This window comes from Gloeophyllum trabeum (assembly GCF_000344685.1).
Source record: "Gloeophyllum trabeum ATCC 11539 unplaced genomic scaffold GLOTRscaffold_00017, whole genome shotgun sequence".
Lineage (NCBI taxonomy): Eukaryota > Fungi > Basidiomycota > Agaricomycetes > Gloeophyllales > Gloeophyllaceae > Gloeophyllum > Gloeophyllum trabeum.
In genome coordinates, this window is record NW_006920426.1 from 191,178 (window position 1) to 204,294 (window position 13,117).

At 56.8% G+C, this 13,117-nt stretch overlaps 5 protein-coding genes across 5 annotated transcripts; 3 read left to right on the forward strand and 2 right to left on the reverse strand.

Moving 5' to 3' along the window:
• Positions 1-57: 57 nt before the first annotated feature.
• GLOTRDRAFT_81597 (uncharacterized protein) lies at positions 58-1,936 on the forward strand (the record flags this gene model as incomplete). The annotated part of the gene is made up of 6 exons (XM_007872263.1): positions 58-190; positions 248-400; positions 468-848; positions 900-954; positions 1,007-1,358; positions 1,433-1,936. 6 exons carry the CDS (start codon positions 58-60, stop codon positions 1,934-1,936), a joined length of 1,578 nt encoding a protein of 525 aa, XP_007870454.1.
• On the reverse strand, positions 1,732-2,640 carry GLOTRDRAFT_81601 (uncharacterized protein; the record flags this gene model as incomplete). The annotated part of the gene is made up of 2 exons (XM_007872264.1): positions 1,732-2,006; positions 2,056-2,640. One exon carries the CDS (start codon positions 2,638-2,640, stop codon positions 2,074-2,076), a length of 567 nt encoding a protein of 188 aa, XP_007870455.1. The 3' UTR covers positions 1,732-2,006; positions 2,056-2,073.
• A 186-nt stretch (positions 2,641-2,826) lies between these two features.
• Positions 2,827-4,723, reverse strand: GLOTRDRAFT_81604 (uncharacterized protein; the record flags this gene model as incomplete). The annotated part of the gene is made up of 2 exons (XM_007872265.1): positions 2,827-2,961; positions 3,016-4,723. One exon carries the CDS (start codon positions 4,718-4,720, stop codon positions 3,068-3,070), a length of 1,653 nt encoding a protein of 550 aa, XP_007870456.1. The 3' UTR covers positions 2,827-2,961; positions 3,016-3,067.
• A 3,463-nt stretch (positions 4,724-8,186) lies between these two features.
• GLOTRDRAFT_141168 (uncharacterized protein) lies at positions 8,187-11,286 on the forward strand. Its single transcript, XM_007872266.1, has 3 exons — positions 8,187-8,727; positions 8,793-10,243; positions 10,298-11,286. Exons 1-3 carry the CDS (start codon positions 8,426-8,428, stop codon positions 10,903-10,905), a joined length of 2,361 nt encoding a protein of 786 aa, XP_007870457.1. The 5' UTR covers positions 8,187-8,425; the 3' UTR covers positions 10,906-11,286.
• Positions 11,287-11,594: 308 nt separating this feature from the next.
• Positions 11,595-12,601, forward strand: GLOTRDRAFT_96584 (glutathione S-transferase; the record flags this gene model as incomplete). The annotated part of the gene is made up of 7 exons (XM_007872267.1): positions 11,595-11,701; positions 11,768-12,005; positions 12,063-12,093; positions 12,146-12,196; positions 12,252-12,372; positions 12,428-12,485; positions 12,536-12,601. The coding sequence occupies 7 exons, from the start codon at positions 11,595-11,597 to the stop codon at positions 12,599-12,601; spliced, it is 672 nt and encodes a 223-aa protein (XP_007870458.1).
• Positions 12,602-13,117: the final 516 nt, after the last annotated feature.

Genomic DNA, 13,117 nt, shown 5'->3' on the forward strand with positions numbered 1-13,117 from the left:
TCGCGTGCGCAAAGTCGACGTGTCGCGGTCACGCGTCGCCTTCGGACGCTTTGTCGGATGTCGGACGCATTCCATCTTCCTCCCAGCTCGGAGGGCAAGCCCTCGACGTCGACTCGCAAGGCGCCCCAGCACCTCAACAGCACAGGGTGCTGCATCCGATACTCTGAAGGCAAAGGGAGAGGCGTGTTCGGTATGGCTTTTTTCTATGTTTCGATTTACGGAAGTCACTGATCCGTACCCTTACCAGCGACCCGCAGAATCGACCCTCAAACCGTCATCGAGATCTCCCCAGTCCTCCTATTTACAAAAGATGAATACCGCGACCACGGGCGGCACACGGTCATCGACCACTACACATTCAAATGGCGCGATGGGCGCATGGCCCTCGCCCTCGGATTAGGTCAGTTCTTGTCTTCTGTTTGGTGTCATGCAACGATAAAGCGGCTGCTAATTTATGTCCACCACAGGTTCTTTATTCAACCACTCCGACCACCCGAACGTGTCCTACACGCTCGATACGGAGACCGAGTCTATCCGGTACACTACTACCCGCGCGGTCGCCCCGGACGAGGAGCTGTGTATATTCTACGGGCACAAGCTGTGGTTCGAGAATGCTGATGCAGGCAGCGCTGGTGTAACCCCGGCTTCTGAAGAGGGGGAGGCTGACGATGGGTGGGGAGGGCTCGGACCTCTCGCAGACCTGGTGGACAACCAAAACCAGGACTCGGGGCCCTTCTCCTTCCCCAACGGCGATCCAAATGATATCATCCCAGACGCGGACCTACCCTTTACGCGACTGAAACTGATCGAAGATCCGGAGGAGGAAACGCTAGAAAGTGTCCACACCAGTTAGTAGTAGCACCACCCCCTGCCTTCCTTGTACCAAATCCTGTCCACAGTCAAAGCATGGGTCGTCGACCTCCCCGACCCGAAACAGACCATCGCAATGCTCAAGTCCGTAATCCTATCTCTCACTTCCACTTCCTCGCACTCAACTCGCTCCCAGATGGCTCCGCACCTCCGGCCTCGACGACCCCTCCCTCGCCCACCTCAAACGCGTGCGCAAATCCCCCGTCACCTCCACCACCTCGCTCCTCCTTTCGCGCGTCACCTCTCTATCAGAACCCCCCGTGCTGCCCGCGGACGTTCCGCTCCCAGCGCCATACACGCTCGCCGTGCCCAAGACCGCCGCGCTCACGCTGAGCTCGTGCAAGGTCAAGTCGACGCTCTGGCCGACGATGTACGCCCCGCGCCGGAAGGGCGAGCTGGAAGAGTGGGAGCGCGGGCGGGTGCGGTGGGCGTGCGCGGCGATGAACGCGGTCGTGGCGACTGCGAGGGAGGCAGCGCTCAAGGGCGAGGTATGCGTATTCTCTAGCAAGAGCTTACTTTATGTGGGACAAAGAACTGATGGAATATTGGATGCGTTTCGCAGCTGCCGATCGCTGCGCACGTACCGGTTCCGTATGCAAGTTCAAAGGATCAGGCAGCGGCGGATCATAGCTTGACGCGGGAGTTCACCGCGCATGATACGAGGACGAGCCTCGCGCACCCGCTGAAGCACGCCGTGATCAACGTTATCAGGGCCGTGGGCGACTACCGCGCCGCCAGCCCCTCCCGCGCAAGCGAGCTCACGAATCAGCCTCCAACAACCGAAATCCAAACCGAAACGGACAAGACGCGCAACGGGACGCACTACCTGCTCACCTCGCTCACGCTCTTCACGACGCACGAGCCGTGTATCATGTGCAGCATGGCGCTATTACATTCGCGGGTCAAGGAGGTAGTGTACCTGTATGCTATGGAGAAGACGGGCGGGTGTGGCGGCGTGGCGTGTCTCCCGAGGCTGGAGGGGGTGAACCATCGGTTTGGGATTGCGAGGTGGAGGAGTGGGGGAGGGTGTGAGGACCTGAGGGTCGCGGAGGATGTGGATGCGTGACTGTTCTTCCGTACTGGAAGAGTATACAAGCAAGTACGATTATGCGATATGAAATCTGGGAGCGGTAGCACTATCGGTTTATGAGTTGCGAATGCAAGATGCGAGCGAAGGACACGCACCAGGCCATAATACGACCTCTACCAATACGCCCGGCGCTCCTTCTGTATTTCCCTCACCATCCTCCTCCTGGGACCCCACTTCTCCCTATTCTCCTCGTCCTTGACCGCCTTGACCGCCTTGATCTCTTTACGCACCGTATTCGGCAAGCACGTCACCAGCCCGACAAACTGCTTCGTGCAATTAAACTTCCTCGCGAGCGCCGCGCGCGTCCACGTCTTCGGGTCTGCATACCTCAACCTCTTCAGCTCCGTCAGGTCCTCGTCGCTCATGCGCGGCGGCGGCGTCTTCTTCGCCGACGGGCGGATGTGCGGCGGCACGCCCTGCGCGCTGTGCCCCGCCGGCGGGCGCAGCAGCGGCGAGGCCGGCAGCGTCGTGTACGAGTGCGGCGAGGGCGCGGACGGCGGCGGGCGGTGGATGAAGGTCAGGTTGTCCGGCAGCGCCGTGGCGACGGCGACGGGGCTGCTCGCCAGCGGGTCTGCGTACTTTTGGGGCGGCCGCTCGGCGGGCATGGGCTTGCGTGGTGTTACTTTCGTCGCGTAGGAGCGGGTGCCCAGCAGGCGGCCGACCTGTAATCGGGGCTTCATGGTGTCTGCAGCGAGCACCGACTTGATTGGCGAGTGGAAAAGCTGAATATTTGTGTGGCTATTCCCACGGACCATATATGGAAGGTCTAGTAATCGTCGACGTGTATCCTTGCCGCATATCGAGACTACTTGTCTTTCTTGTGAGTGGATGGCCCGTAGGGAGGAATCCAATCGAGGCATCTTGGCCAGAAAACGTGGCGAACTATCCCAAGCATACATGCATTTCGAAAGCAAGACAAACGGAAAACATGCCACAGCAAAGCGACTACTACAACCCTCGACTGACCCTCGGACCCCCTATATACACCCACTCAAAACTATCTGTGGCGGAAAAATGAATCGTTGCCTCGATAACATGAGTTAGGAGCGTCCTACCAGAATAAGTGCCGCACAGATTCAGATATTAGCAGGGTCGTCTGCAAGGTACTCAGCTATCCGCTTTCTTTTTCTTCTTCCGCACAGTCAACACCGTGACCTTGGGCTCCTCCACGCCCCCATCAGCAGCTTGCCCTCCCTCCCCCGCAGCGTCCACTTTCGGTGGCGGCAAGGGATTGTCCACCTGGACTGAACCATAAATGTAAGTGTGGTACGTGTCCAGGGACGTCTCTGGCTCCGGGAACGGGCTTGGAGAGGCAGAACGCGTATCCTCTGGCAGTTGGGTGGGACGGCGAGGCGGCGTGCGGGGAAGGGATGCATAGATGTCATTTGACGACGAGGACGCGTCGCGTTCAGGAGTCTTCTCCCGTCGTGCAGACGATACTGGTTTTGCGGAGGATCGTGGCTTCGCAGAAGACAGTGGCTTTCCGGACGACAGTGGTTTTATCGGAGCGGAGGGAACAGGGGAGACCCCGTCGCACAGACCCTTGATAGACGCTTCCAGCGACTCTGTCGCCCGAACGGCCCGCTCGACGTTGGAAAACTCGTGGCCCGTTAAGAGGGTCGCCATTATGCGCTTGATCATCTGCGCCGATACTTGGCCCGGTTGCGGCGCAAGAGGGTCGGTTGTATCGGCGGGCATGGGGGTCGAAACGGCCATGACGAAGAAACCGGTGACTGCCCCGGATATGCATTCCTGGCGGAAGGACATGCGCTCCCAAAACTCGTTCGGGGAGACTTTGCCTAGTTCTCCCTGGGGGCGTTCGTCCTGATCTTTTTCATTTTCATTGTGCCGTTCCTTCGAGGTATCCCGAGTGGTTTCGATGTCTCGCGTGCTGGTCGTACGAGTGAGCGTCCTTGCCCGCTTCCGCTGCGGAGACCTGACGCCCTCTCCTTCGACTGTATATGCAATCTCGTCAATGAACCTGGATTTTGGGTCATCTTCGAACGATGGGATGAAGAGCCCCAAGTTCTCTTGCCCTTCTTTAGGCTGCACATTGGAACACGGTAGAGGTATGTCCGTCTGAGAATATGGGTGTCCATAAATCCACGCTACCGAGGGTTGTTTACGCGTCGACCAAGATGCGGAAGCGGAATGTAAGGACTGCACGGCCTCTAGCTCGCTATAGCCGGGTAGCACATAGTAGAGTCGGAGTTTGCTTTTTTCACCAATGCGAGACTCCAAGTCCGCTGCTACATCGCTGAGTATACGCTTCCACCAAGCACACAGCTTTATGTCGGACAAGGGATGTTTGCCAGGATGCTCGGACGAGTTTGGAAACATGTACTGGTTCTGCGCTCTAGCAAACAGATGGATCCAGAGGTGCTGCGCATTAATGGGTCTCGTCGCCGGATCGCCATAGTACGCAATGAAAGCACGTATTAAAGTGGCGGTGGGCGACGGAGCCGCAGCCTGGCCGGTCGAGTCCAGCTTCGCCACATTCAGCACGAGACACGACGTGGCGGGAACATGGTACAAGTACGCCTCGATGCCGGCGACGAACACGCGCGGCGCGTCGGGCGTTTTCTGCTCGGACAGGAGGACGAGGACGTCGGACAGGTAGACTTTCGGGCGCGGGTGCGCGTAGGGGTACAGCCCGGCGTGCTTGCGCGGGGCGGAGACGAGGACGTGCAGGTGGAATTGGCGGGTGCCAGGGAGCGTCTCGAGCGCCTTGAGCAGCGCGTCCCGCAAGGACCTCGACATCGTATCGCGTAGCGGCCGACGTGGGAAACGGCGCTGCGCGTGCCTTCCTCGCCGTCACGTCCGCTCTGGGACCGCTGTCATTGATGTCGGCCATCTTGGACCTGTACCGGACCTTCTCTGGCGGCGAAATCTGCGTGCTTCATGCTGGGCTCCGTGGTATGCGATGGGCAATCCGAGGGTGTCAATTGCGGTCTTGTTGGCTCGGCATCTATGGCGGTGTGCTCGATGTCAGGTATCTCAAGCCCTTGCGTCCGTTCCCAAAAGCTTCCTACTGCGACCTCAAGACGTACGCGTCCAAGGATAGCAATCATTCCAGTCTCCAGATGCTCGCTTCACTGCGTATGGTGTGGAGAGCATACGGAGACATTTGATATTCCATCCGGACGTACGAGTGGCAGAAGAAACAAAGCCTATGGGTCACCCCGTTTGGACACCTCCAGGACATATTCATAAGGCAGAACGATACGTATGTAATATCCCGGGCTTTCCTGCTAGGTGATGCTTGACAATTCACGCGGACCCCTATGACAATGTGGTCTCTGCGAATTGTCGGTCGGGATGCGACAACAACTTGCTTTTTTTGTCCACTACTATGGTCCTTACGTCTGTTCAATCAGGCCACCCTTCGGGCGATGGGAATTATGTTGCTGTCTTCAACCTTGCTATATCGTGAGGCGGTCTCCTGCTATTCGGGTTTACGTATGTGGCCTCCACAGTTCAACGAAGTAGTCTGCAAGGGTCGACGCAATCGCATCCACGGCGGACGAGGGCTTCCAGAACAAGTGGACACCCCCGGCGATGATACGCCATTGTCCGGGGTTGTTAGTATGCCCGGTGCTAGCTCCATACGCTCCAGGTTTCTCAACTCACGGCCGCATTTCGGGCACTAGTAAACGATGTCATTGCAGATTTGATGGAATCGTCTTCGTGGGATTACATCGAGCCTGATAACTGTCGTTTCGATCAAATCATCGTCGGTCGACTGTGGACCTATGTCCGACCTCATGGCGGCGGAACATCCGCAGGTTTCACTACGTCGCGCTTTGATACGTCCTCCTGATGCTATTTAAGTATCTCTGCACCGTTCGTCGTTGAGATCACTGTGGAGTCCTGATGCTCTTTCGCGGCTCTAGTAGGCAAGGCGACTGGGCGAGTCACCATGGACGCTTCGTGTCCACATGCCGACAACGCGCCTTTGGTCTCAAGCAAAGGTAGTATCTTCGTATATACTAGTGGTGCTACAACCGTGCTGCCAATGCTGCTCTGGAGCCGATTGGATGCTCCTAGTCTGGGTGCTAGAGACTTCAAGTCGAACCACCCTCCACCTCGGCCAATGCGCACCGTCTTCACACGTATTAATGAACCTGTCTCCGTGTGGACAGAGCTCGCCATTCACTACCTCAAGTATCTCTGAACTTATGGCATGCTAAATATCCCTATTGGCGGATACCGTCGCTTTCCTGCGGGTGACTCTGGACCTCGTTTGTTAATACCTGCCGGATCCCATTGGACAGTACATCTGGCCAACCATATGCCTGAATGAAATAATGAGGCTGCTTCCATCATCGTGCAGGGATCGGAGTGGCCCGTGTCGATAGCCAACGTATATCAAGATATGTGTACCGCCGGCACTCCCTGTGAACCCCGTACGTTCTCAACGGCTCTCTAGTCTATTCCCCGGTAAGACGGCGGACATGGGAAGAAACGGTGCGCAATATAACTGTATGTGTCCATCCTTTCTCTTCTCCAGCAGAAGGCAAAACAAAGGATGCTGAATTCGCAATGCGACTTCAACAACGGTGTTTCTCTGTAACCGCCTCCTCACGCCCATCATGGCTGTCAATGTCACGTACCGGCCCCATTCGAACATGCAGTGGCTATGATTATAACTGCCATGTACGTCTGTCCTATCTTTATTGACTTTTGAGACATCGCTGCGTCGACCTATGTTTGTTGTGAGAAGACGCATCAGCGGGATGCATGGTACGGTAGGTAGCCACGTCAACGTGTCTACTTGTCATTCTCAATCGCACCGGTTTCTAATTCCATATTGCATTGCGCTTCTAGATATCCTCGTGTACTGACGAAGGGCGTGCTAGAGAGAATACGTTTCCATCTGCATTCTGGAGATTTCCGCAGAACAGCACGAGGATATTGTTTGAGCCACGTTTCGGCGCGTAACTGGCAGGTGAAGGACAGATCGAGAGAGCGATGACGAGACTGCGAAGCGCAGGAATGCAGACTGGCACGTCTTCGGGAGGATTCTATTGGCTGCGAGCGTGACATGTTCATGGAGTTAACAGCCCGTTGTCCCTATTGGACGGAAGCGGGCGGTGGGTTCACGGTACGTACGAGCGCAGGAGGTCCACGTATGTCCGACGTATGCCCAAGTCCAGAAGCGCGAGTGACGAAGTAAGTGCGAGATTCGAAAGGAGGGAGACAGAAGCTGAGAATCCCGGTTTCGGTACTCACGCATAATTAAAACCGGATGGTCAAGCTCTTGGTGAAAGATGTTTGAGAACAAAGCCGAATGATTGCGCGCTTCATTTGCTGGACGATTGTGCCTCGTATACGATCAAACCGTGTTTGTCCTTGAAAGAGACGATTATGCGCGCGGGAGCGCCGTCGGCAGGGACAGGAACGGTTGTGGGTTTTGGGATGGGACCTCGTTGGTACCTGCCGTCTGAGGACGAGACGTCGAAGTGCTTCTGCCACCTGCAGATGCCAAGAAGAGACTCGTGAAGCGGGCCGGGCGGTGGTGAAATGGCATTCTGAGCGCGGGCGCACCACCGCCAACTGGGAGTGAAGTCAAAACGTGTATGCGTACTCTTGTACAGCGTATCGCAGTAGTTTCAAGGCGGTTCTCGCAGTCAGACAAGCTGTAGCAGAAACGTAGTGGTTATTTTGAACTGGCCCACATCCTCTTGGGGATTTTCGGACGAGTTTGATAAGCTATGCATAGCGTACCGCAGAATCGATCGCAAGCCTCCCACGTACCGCAATTTGCTCGGATTCGCGAGGAGGAAGCCACCCGAAGGAGGCCCGGATCCGGAAGCAATCGACAGGCCAGCGGAACGCCGTAAATAACGCGGTCAGAAAGAGTCAACCGGGCGCGCGTCTGCATGAAACAGGCGCACAGACAAAGATTTGCCTGCGACAAAGTTCAGCTGCGCAATGGGAGTGAATCACGATTGACTGACCTTTATACGCAGACGGCCACCGCGGGGCGCGTCCGACACATCCGGGAAAGACATCAAAACATCTGATTCATCAGGTTCGCCGTCAACGAACGCGATACGCGTCTCGAGGGCGCCGCCGCCCGCGTATAAGAGCTCGGAGGCCGCAGCAGACACGCATGGGTCGCAGCTGCGATTTGAAGGCGGACCGTCGTTGTCGTCAGAAAGACATCGCGCAGGCCACGGACGTTGTTTGATTTCCTTTCATTATTCTGATCGAAGGGACTATTACGCGACGGGCTATAATAATAATTAACGGCATCCCCTTGGTCGGTTCCATTGCTCCTATCAAGGCCGTCAACTCTGCCCGTCGACGCTGAGGCCTCTTTCCTCGCCCACCACCGCAGCGTACTCGTCGTTGGGCAGCCTGGGCTCGCCGCCGTCGACGACGCCGTCCATCCTTCTCCCGCCAACTGCCAGTCTACTCTTTCTCTTCGCTTTTGTTTCTAACGTCCTGGCACGACTCGTGATGTCCATCAACCACGCCAACATGGCCACACACGCACCACAATCTTTACCTTCATTCGCGCAGGCCTTCAGCACCCCTTCCTTGAACTCCATTTCATCCAAGAGCAACGCACTACCTCCCATACAGAACCGTCTGCCGTCCATGGAGGACGCGAACCACCGTCGCGTGGACTCGCCCCCCGTTCAGGACGAGAGCAGGCACGCAGCCGCAGACGGGCTGCCGAAGCGTAGCAGTTTAAAGCGTGCACACCCAGGGGGAAGCTCGGCGTCCGGTAAGCACGATAACGACACTTCTGACTCTGAGTACGTCCCTTGTCTCGAAATGCTCGGTCCTTGTGTGGAGTGTGTTCATGTATGTAATATCTCAGGAGACACCGCTCACCGCGATTGGTCCGTATCAAAGAAGAACAAGAGCACGACCCTGTAGATCGACACACTCCCCCATCTGCCCAATCTAGCCAGCAGTTCCACGGATCCCTCCAAGATACGAGCAGCGCGCCCCCACCCTCCAGTGCATACCCCAATCCTCCCAAAAGACGTCGCGTCACTATCAGCGGCACCCATCCATCGCTAAACATCAACGTCCAGCGTGCTGGATCGGAACATGCTACGCCTGTCTCGCCGGTGGTAATGGGCTTTACGCTCAATCGAGACGATCCAGCCGCTATCGAACAGGTACGATCCATGCTGTCTGTTAAGCAGAAACAGAAGGCTCTGATCGAGCAGAGGAGGGGTAGCGTCGCGGGCGTGATGTCCGTCCCTGGCCAGAGTGCTGGTCCGCCTGCGGTAAACGTCGTCAACCCTCCTTCTGTCTCTGACGAGCCCGGTCGCAAGTCGACTCGCGCCGGACGTAGTCCGCCTAATCCGCCAGGCAGTAGCCTTATAAGCGGCAGGCGCGCGACTATAGCTGCACCTAGCACCAGCCAGCGCAGCCCCCCACAGGCTCCTACGCACCACCATCGTCCCAGCCCTCCTAACATTCAAACCCAGACTGCCCATGCCCATAATCCCAGTACCCCCATCCGCACGAACCACCCCGAACCGCCACCTTCATTCACGGAAGCGCCTGGCGGACCACTCCCCAACGCACTCCCGCCTCCGCCCATCAGCTTCGCCCGTCGGCGCGCAGCCCAACTAGGCGGCGTGAAGAAGAAACCAGCGGACATAATCGTCAGCTCGCGCGACCCGGTACCCCCGCCTGCCATCCAGAGCGCCCCGCCCATCCCCAGAGCCAGTCAACAAGCTGGTCCGCCCATGGCGCTGCCAAGCCTTCCCCCGGTGATGGGAGCAGGTGCGCAGGGGGCGACGCGGACGACAATCGGTCGCGTGCCGCCTACGCCTACGAGACTGGGGATGCTCAGCAACACCGCTCGTGCTGGGCCGTCCCAGGTAGCCGGGGCGCGGTCGCCGCAGGGACCCACCGTGCCGATTGCGTCGACGCTCGTCCCGCCGACGCCGACATCCCTCGCGCACCCGCATTATGCTGCGGAGAAGTCGGCCTTCCTGGCGCCGTTCGAAATGTTTTACGATGCGCTGGCTGATTCGAAGCAGCTGAAGAACTGGCTCGCGGAGCAGCTGCAGAAGTCGCACGCGCTCGTGCAGAATGTGCAGCAGCAGCAGGAGCGGGTTGAGCAGATGGTGGAGACGATGGTGGATCGCAAGGTTGCGCCGATGCGCGAGGAGATTTATGGGCTGAAGAGGAGGGTGGGGGAGCTGGAGGAGGAGCTGTACGCGGCGCGTGCAGCGGCGAACCCAGGGCCTGTGCGGCAGCCTGTCTCGCATATGCCGTCATCTGTGCCTCCTAGCGCCAGAACTAGAGGTGGGAGGCATGAGAAACGACTTGTACGCGCTTCTGATGTCCCCTCATTTCTAGTTGGACCAGGTGTGCCGGACAATCAGTACACGTTCCCCCCGGTTGCGGAGTTGTCGAGTATACCACGCCGGCCAGACCTCGTTAGGAGGCCGTCATCCACGGGTAGGTCCTCAGCAGGCGGAGACTTCAACGATGCGCGCAGCATCCCAGGCTCGGAACGAGGCTCGCCTGTCGGGTTTGACGTGAATAAACGCGTATCGGTATCTGCTATGCGGTACGAGCCTGCACCCTCGCAGTCTCTCCCGGGACCGTCGCGCGAGCCGCATCTGTATCAGCCGTACTCTCCCCACGGCAGTGTCTACGGTAGGGGCTCGCCTCATACTCGTTCTCCCTTGATCAACTCCAAATCTGCTGCACCGCCGCCTCTTCATCGGAATAACTCGTATTCGCGCGGTGGACAGACACCTCAGCATATTTCGGAGTGGGAACGCGATAGGGCGCCGACTCACCGGCCGCCGTCGAGTCACCGCCGTACTCCCGATGAGGGAACGAGCGGTGAAGCAGCGCATACTCCCCAAGAACGAAACAATGCGACGCGGGAGTCGATGGCAATATCACCACCCGCTAGTCGCCCCCGGTCTCCCGAAGCTATGGATGAAGGATCGTGACGGGTATGCAGGTCGGAATGGTATGCCAAGCCGGGTTTCTGGCGTATGATTTCAGGTGAACGCCCGCCCGTTTCTTGTTTATTATGTCGAATTGTATGCATCTTGCCTTGGTATGTATCTTCTAGGCGCCGAAAGCTTGGTCTCCCTCTTCTCTCCCTCCCTTCACGATTTTCACTATGGCATGGACTGTCTTGGACTCTTGTATGCGTCTGGAGAATCACTCCTCCCTCACCCAGCACAGGTCTCGCTGCTCCGTGCTATTATATAGACTTGCATTCACTCTTTGTCAGTCGGTTTTGTCTCGTCAGCAATGCATCTCTGCACATGTAACATGTAGGCATTTGTAATTGTATCATTCCAGAGAGCGATATTCTGCTGTCCACTCGCGGTCAGTCGCCGTCGTTTGGATCCTGGATGACAAAACCCTGCCAGTCTATACCCAATATCTCGAATGGGGAAACCATGCATATGTTCTATCTTACGCTTTCTAATCATGTCGCGGCCAATGCATGACTCAGCCAACCCGTCTTATGATAGCTCTTCACTGGGACCCATTGCATCATAAAGGCGTCTTATGTTCGCCCTGGACCAGCTGGACTGGCGACATATAACTAGCAATGGCGAGTATCTTCTCTATCTCCCACCGCCTTCGAACCACCCAACGCCATCTTTCTACCGCGTCGAGCATCATGTCGAACAAGCCGATCTTACTCTACACTGGCAGGACTCCCAACGGGTTCCCCATTACCATCCTCTTAGAGGAACTGAAGGCAAAGTATGGCAAGGATCTGTACGAGTACGTCGGACCCGTCCGGGCCGTCCCTAATGCAAGTGTAACATGGCACTGATCTTGTCGGACCAGCTACCAGGCCATTGACATCTCTACGAACACCCAGAAAGAGGACTGGTTCATCAAGATCAACCCGAACGGGCGCATCCCCGCCATCATTGACCGCGCCAGGGGCAACTTCAACGTCTTCGAGACTTCCGCCATCTTGCTGTACCTGGTGCAGCACTACGACAAGGACCTCGAGTTTGGCTTTGACCCGGTGAAGGAGCCTGATGACTACAGCGAGCAGCTGCAGTGGCTGTTCTTCGCGGTATGTCGAGTCCGTTGCGGTGCGTAAGCAGCGTTAGTAAGCTAACAAACGCCATAGCATGGAGGCATCGGACCCATGCAGGGGCAATGTACGTTCCCCAGCTTCGCGATGTCTACGACTGTTCTCATATTTTCATCCAGCTAACCACTTCAACCGCTACGCGCCCGAGGACATCCCATATGCGAAGAAGCGTGAGTATCAGAACATCATCCCTCGCGAATAGACTTCGCCTTACCTGTGTCCTAGGTTACATTGATGAGACGAAGCGTCTATATGGTGTCCTTGAAATCCGCCTGAAGAACCGTGACTGGTTGGCTGGTCCTGGTCGGGGCAAATATTCTGTCGCCGACATCAAAGCTCTCCCATGGTGAGCTCCAATGGTGATAAACTCCACCCACGTTGCTCATCAAATACCTCGCTAGGGTGCGGATCCATGCCCACTCTGGAATTCCAACTCTCGATGAATGGCCTAACGTCAAGGTCAGTGCAGCGTGTTTCTGTGTGACTTATCGCTCATTATTCTATTCCAGGCTTGGGTCGAGCGCTCCGAGGCACGGCCCGCTTTCCAGGCGGGCTTGAATGTCCCGCCTGCGTGAAGGCCGCGGCATGAAGGAGAAGAGCAATGACATGTATTGATAGTCACTGGATAAGAATCATCAAATAAAGGCTGGATGCATGAACAACTGCCCTAAAATAACGGATTGACCGTGTCTGTGAGACGCTTTTAAGTGACAACGGATGTGTCCTGGGACGGTGCCTGGAGTCTGCAGAAGATGCCTAAAATTTGTCTGGGCATGCTCGCCATGGTGTCGATTCTGTCCTTCCGTAGAGTTATCGACTGTCATTGGTAAATTCTTGAAGACGCTTTGCCGGCCTCTGAAGCCCCAATGAGACACAATTCTAACTCTCTTGAGACCAGCCTGAGGGCCGATAGGGAACCTGGTTTAAACGTAGATCGTTGCTGTAAGGCCGAATCGAGGTCGCAAGGCTCGTTGTGTGATTTCATAGACCCCGAGCGGGGAAGGAAATAGAAAAGGTTGACGAGCGCTGTACGAGCATGAAGGTTGGAGATGCTTGAAAATGCTCGGAGACCACTGATCGCCACGGAGCCT

Bases quoted from the DNA above. Each gene is read 5' to 3' on its own strand.
- GLOTRDRAFT_141168 (XM_007872266.1), top strand. From the start codon at position 8,426: ATGTCCATCAACCACGCCAACATGGCCACACACGCACCACAATCTTTA. The intron at 8,728-8,792 runs GTACGTCCCTTG...GTAATATCTCAG, and splicing joins AACGACACTTCTGACTCTGA to GAGACACCGCTCACCGCGAT. The intron at 10,244-10,297 runs GTGGGAGGCATG...CCTCATTTCTAG, and splicing joins TCCTAGCGCCAGAACTAGAG to TTGGACCAGGTGTGCCGGAC.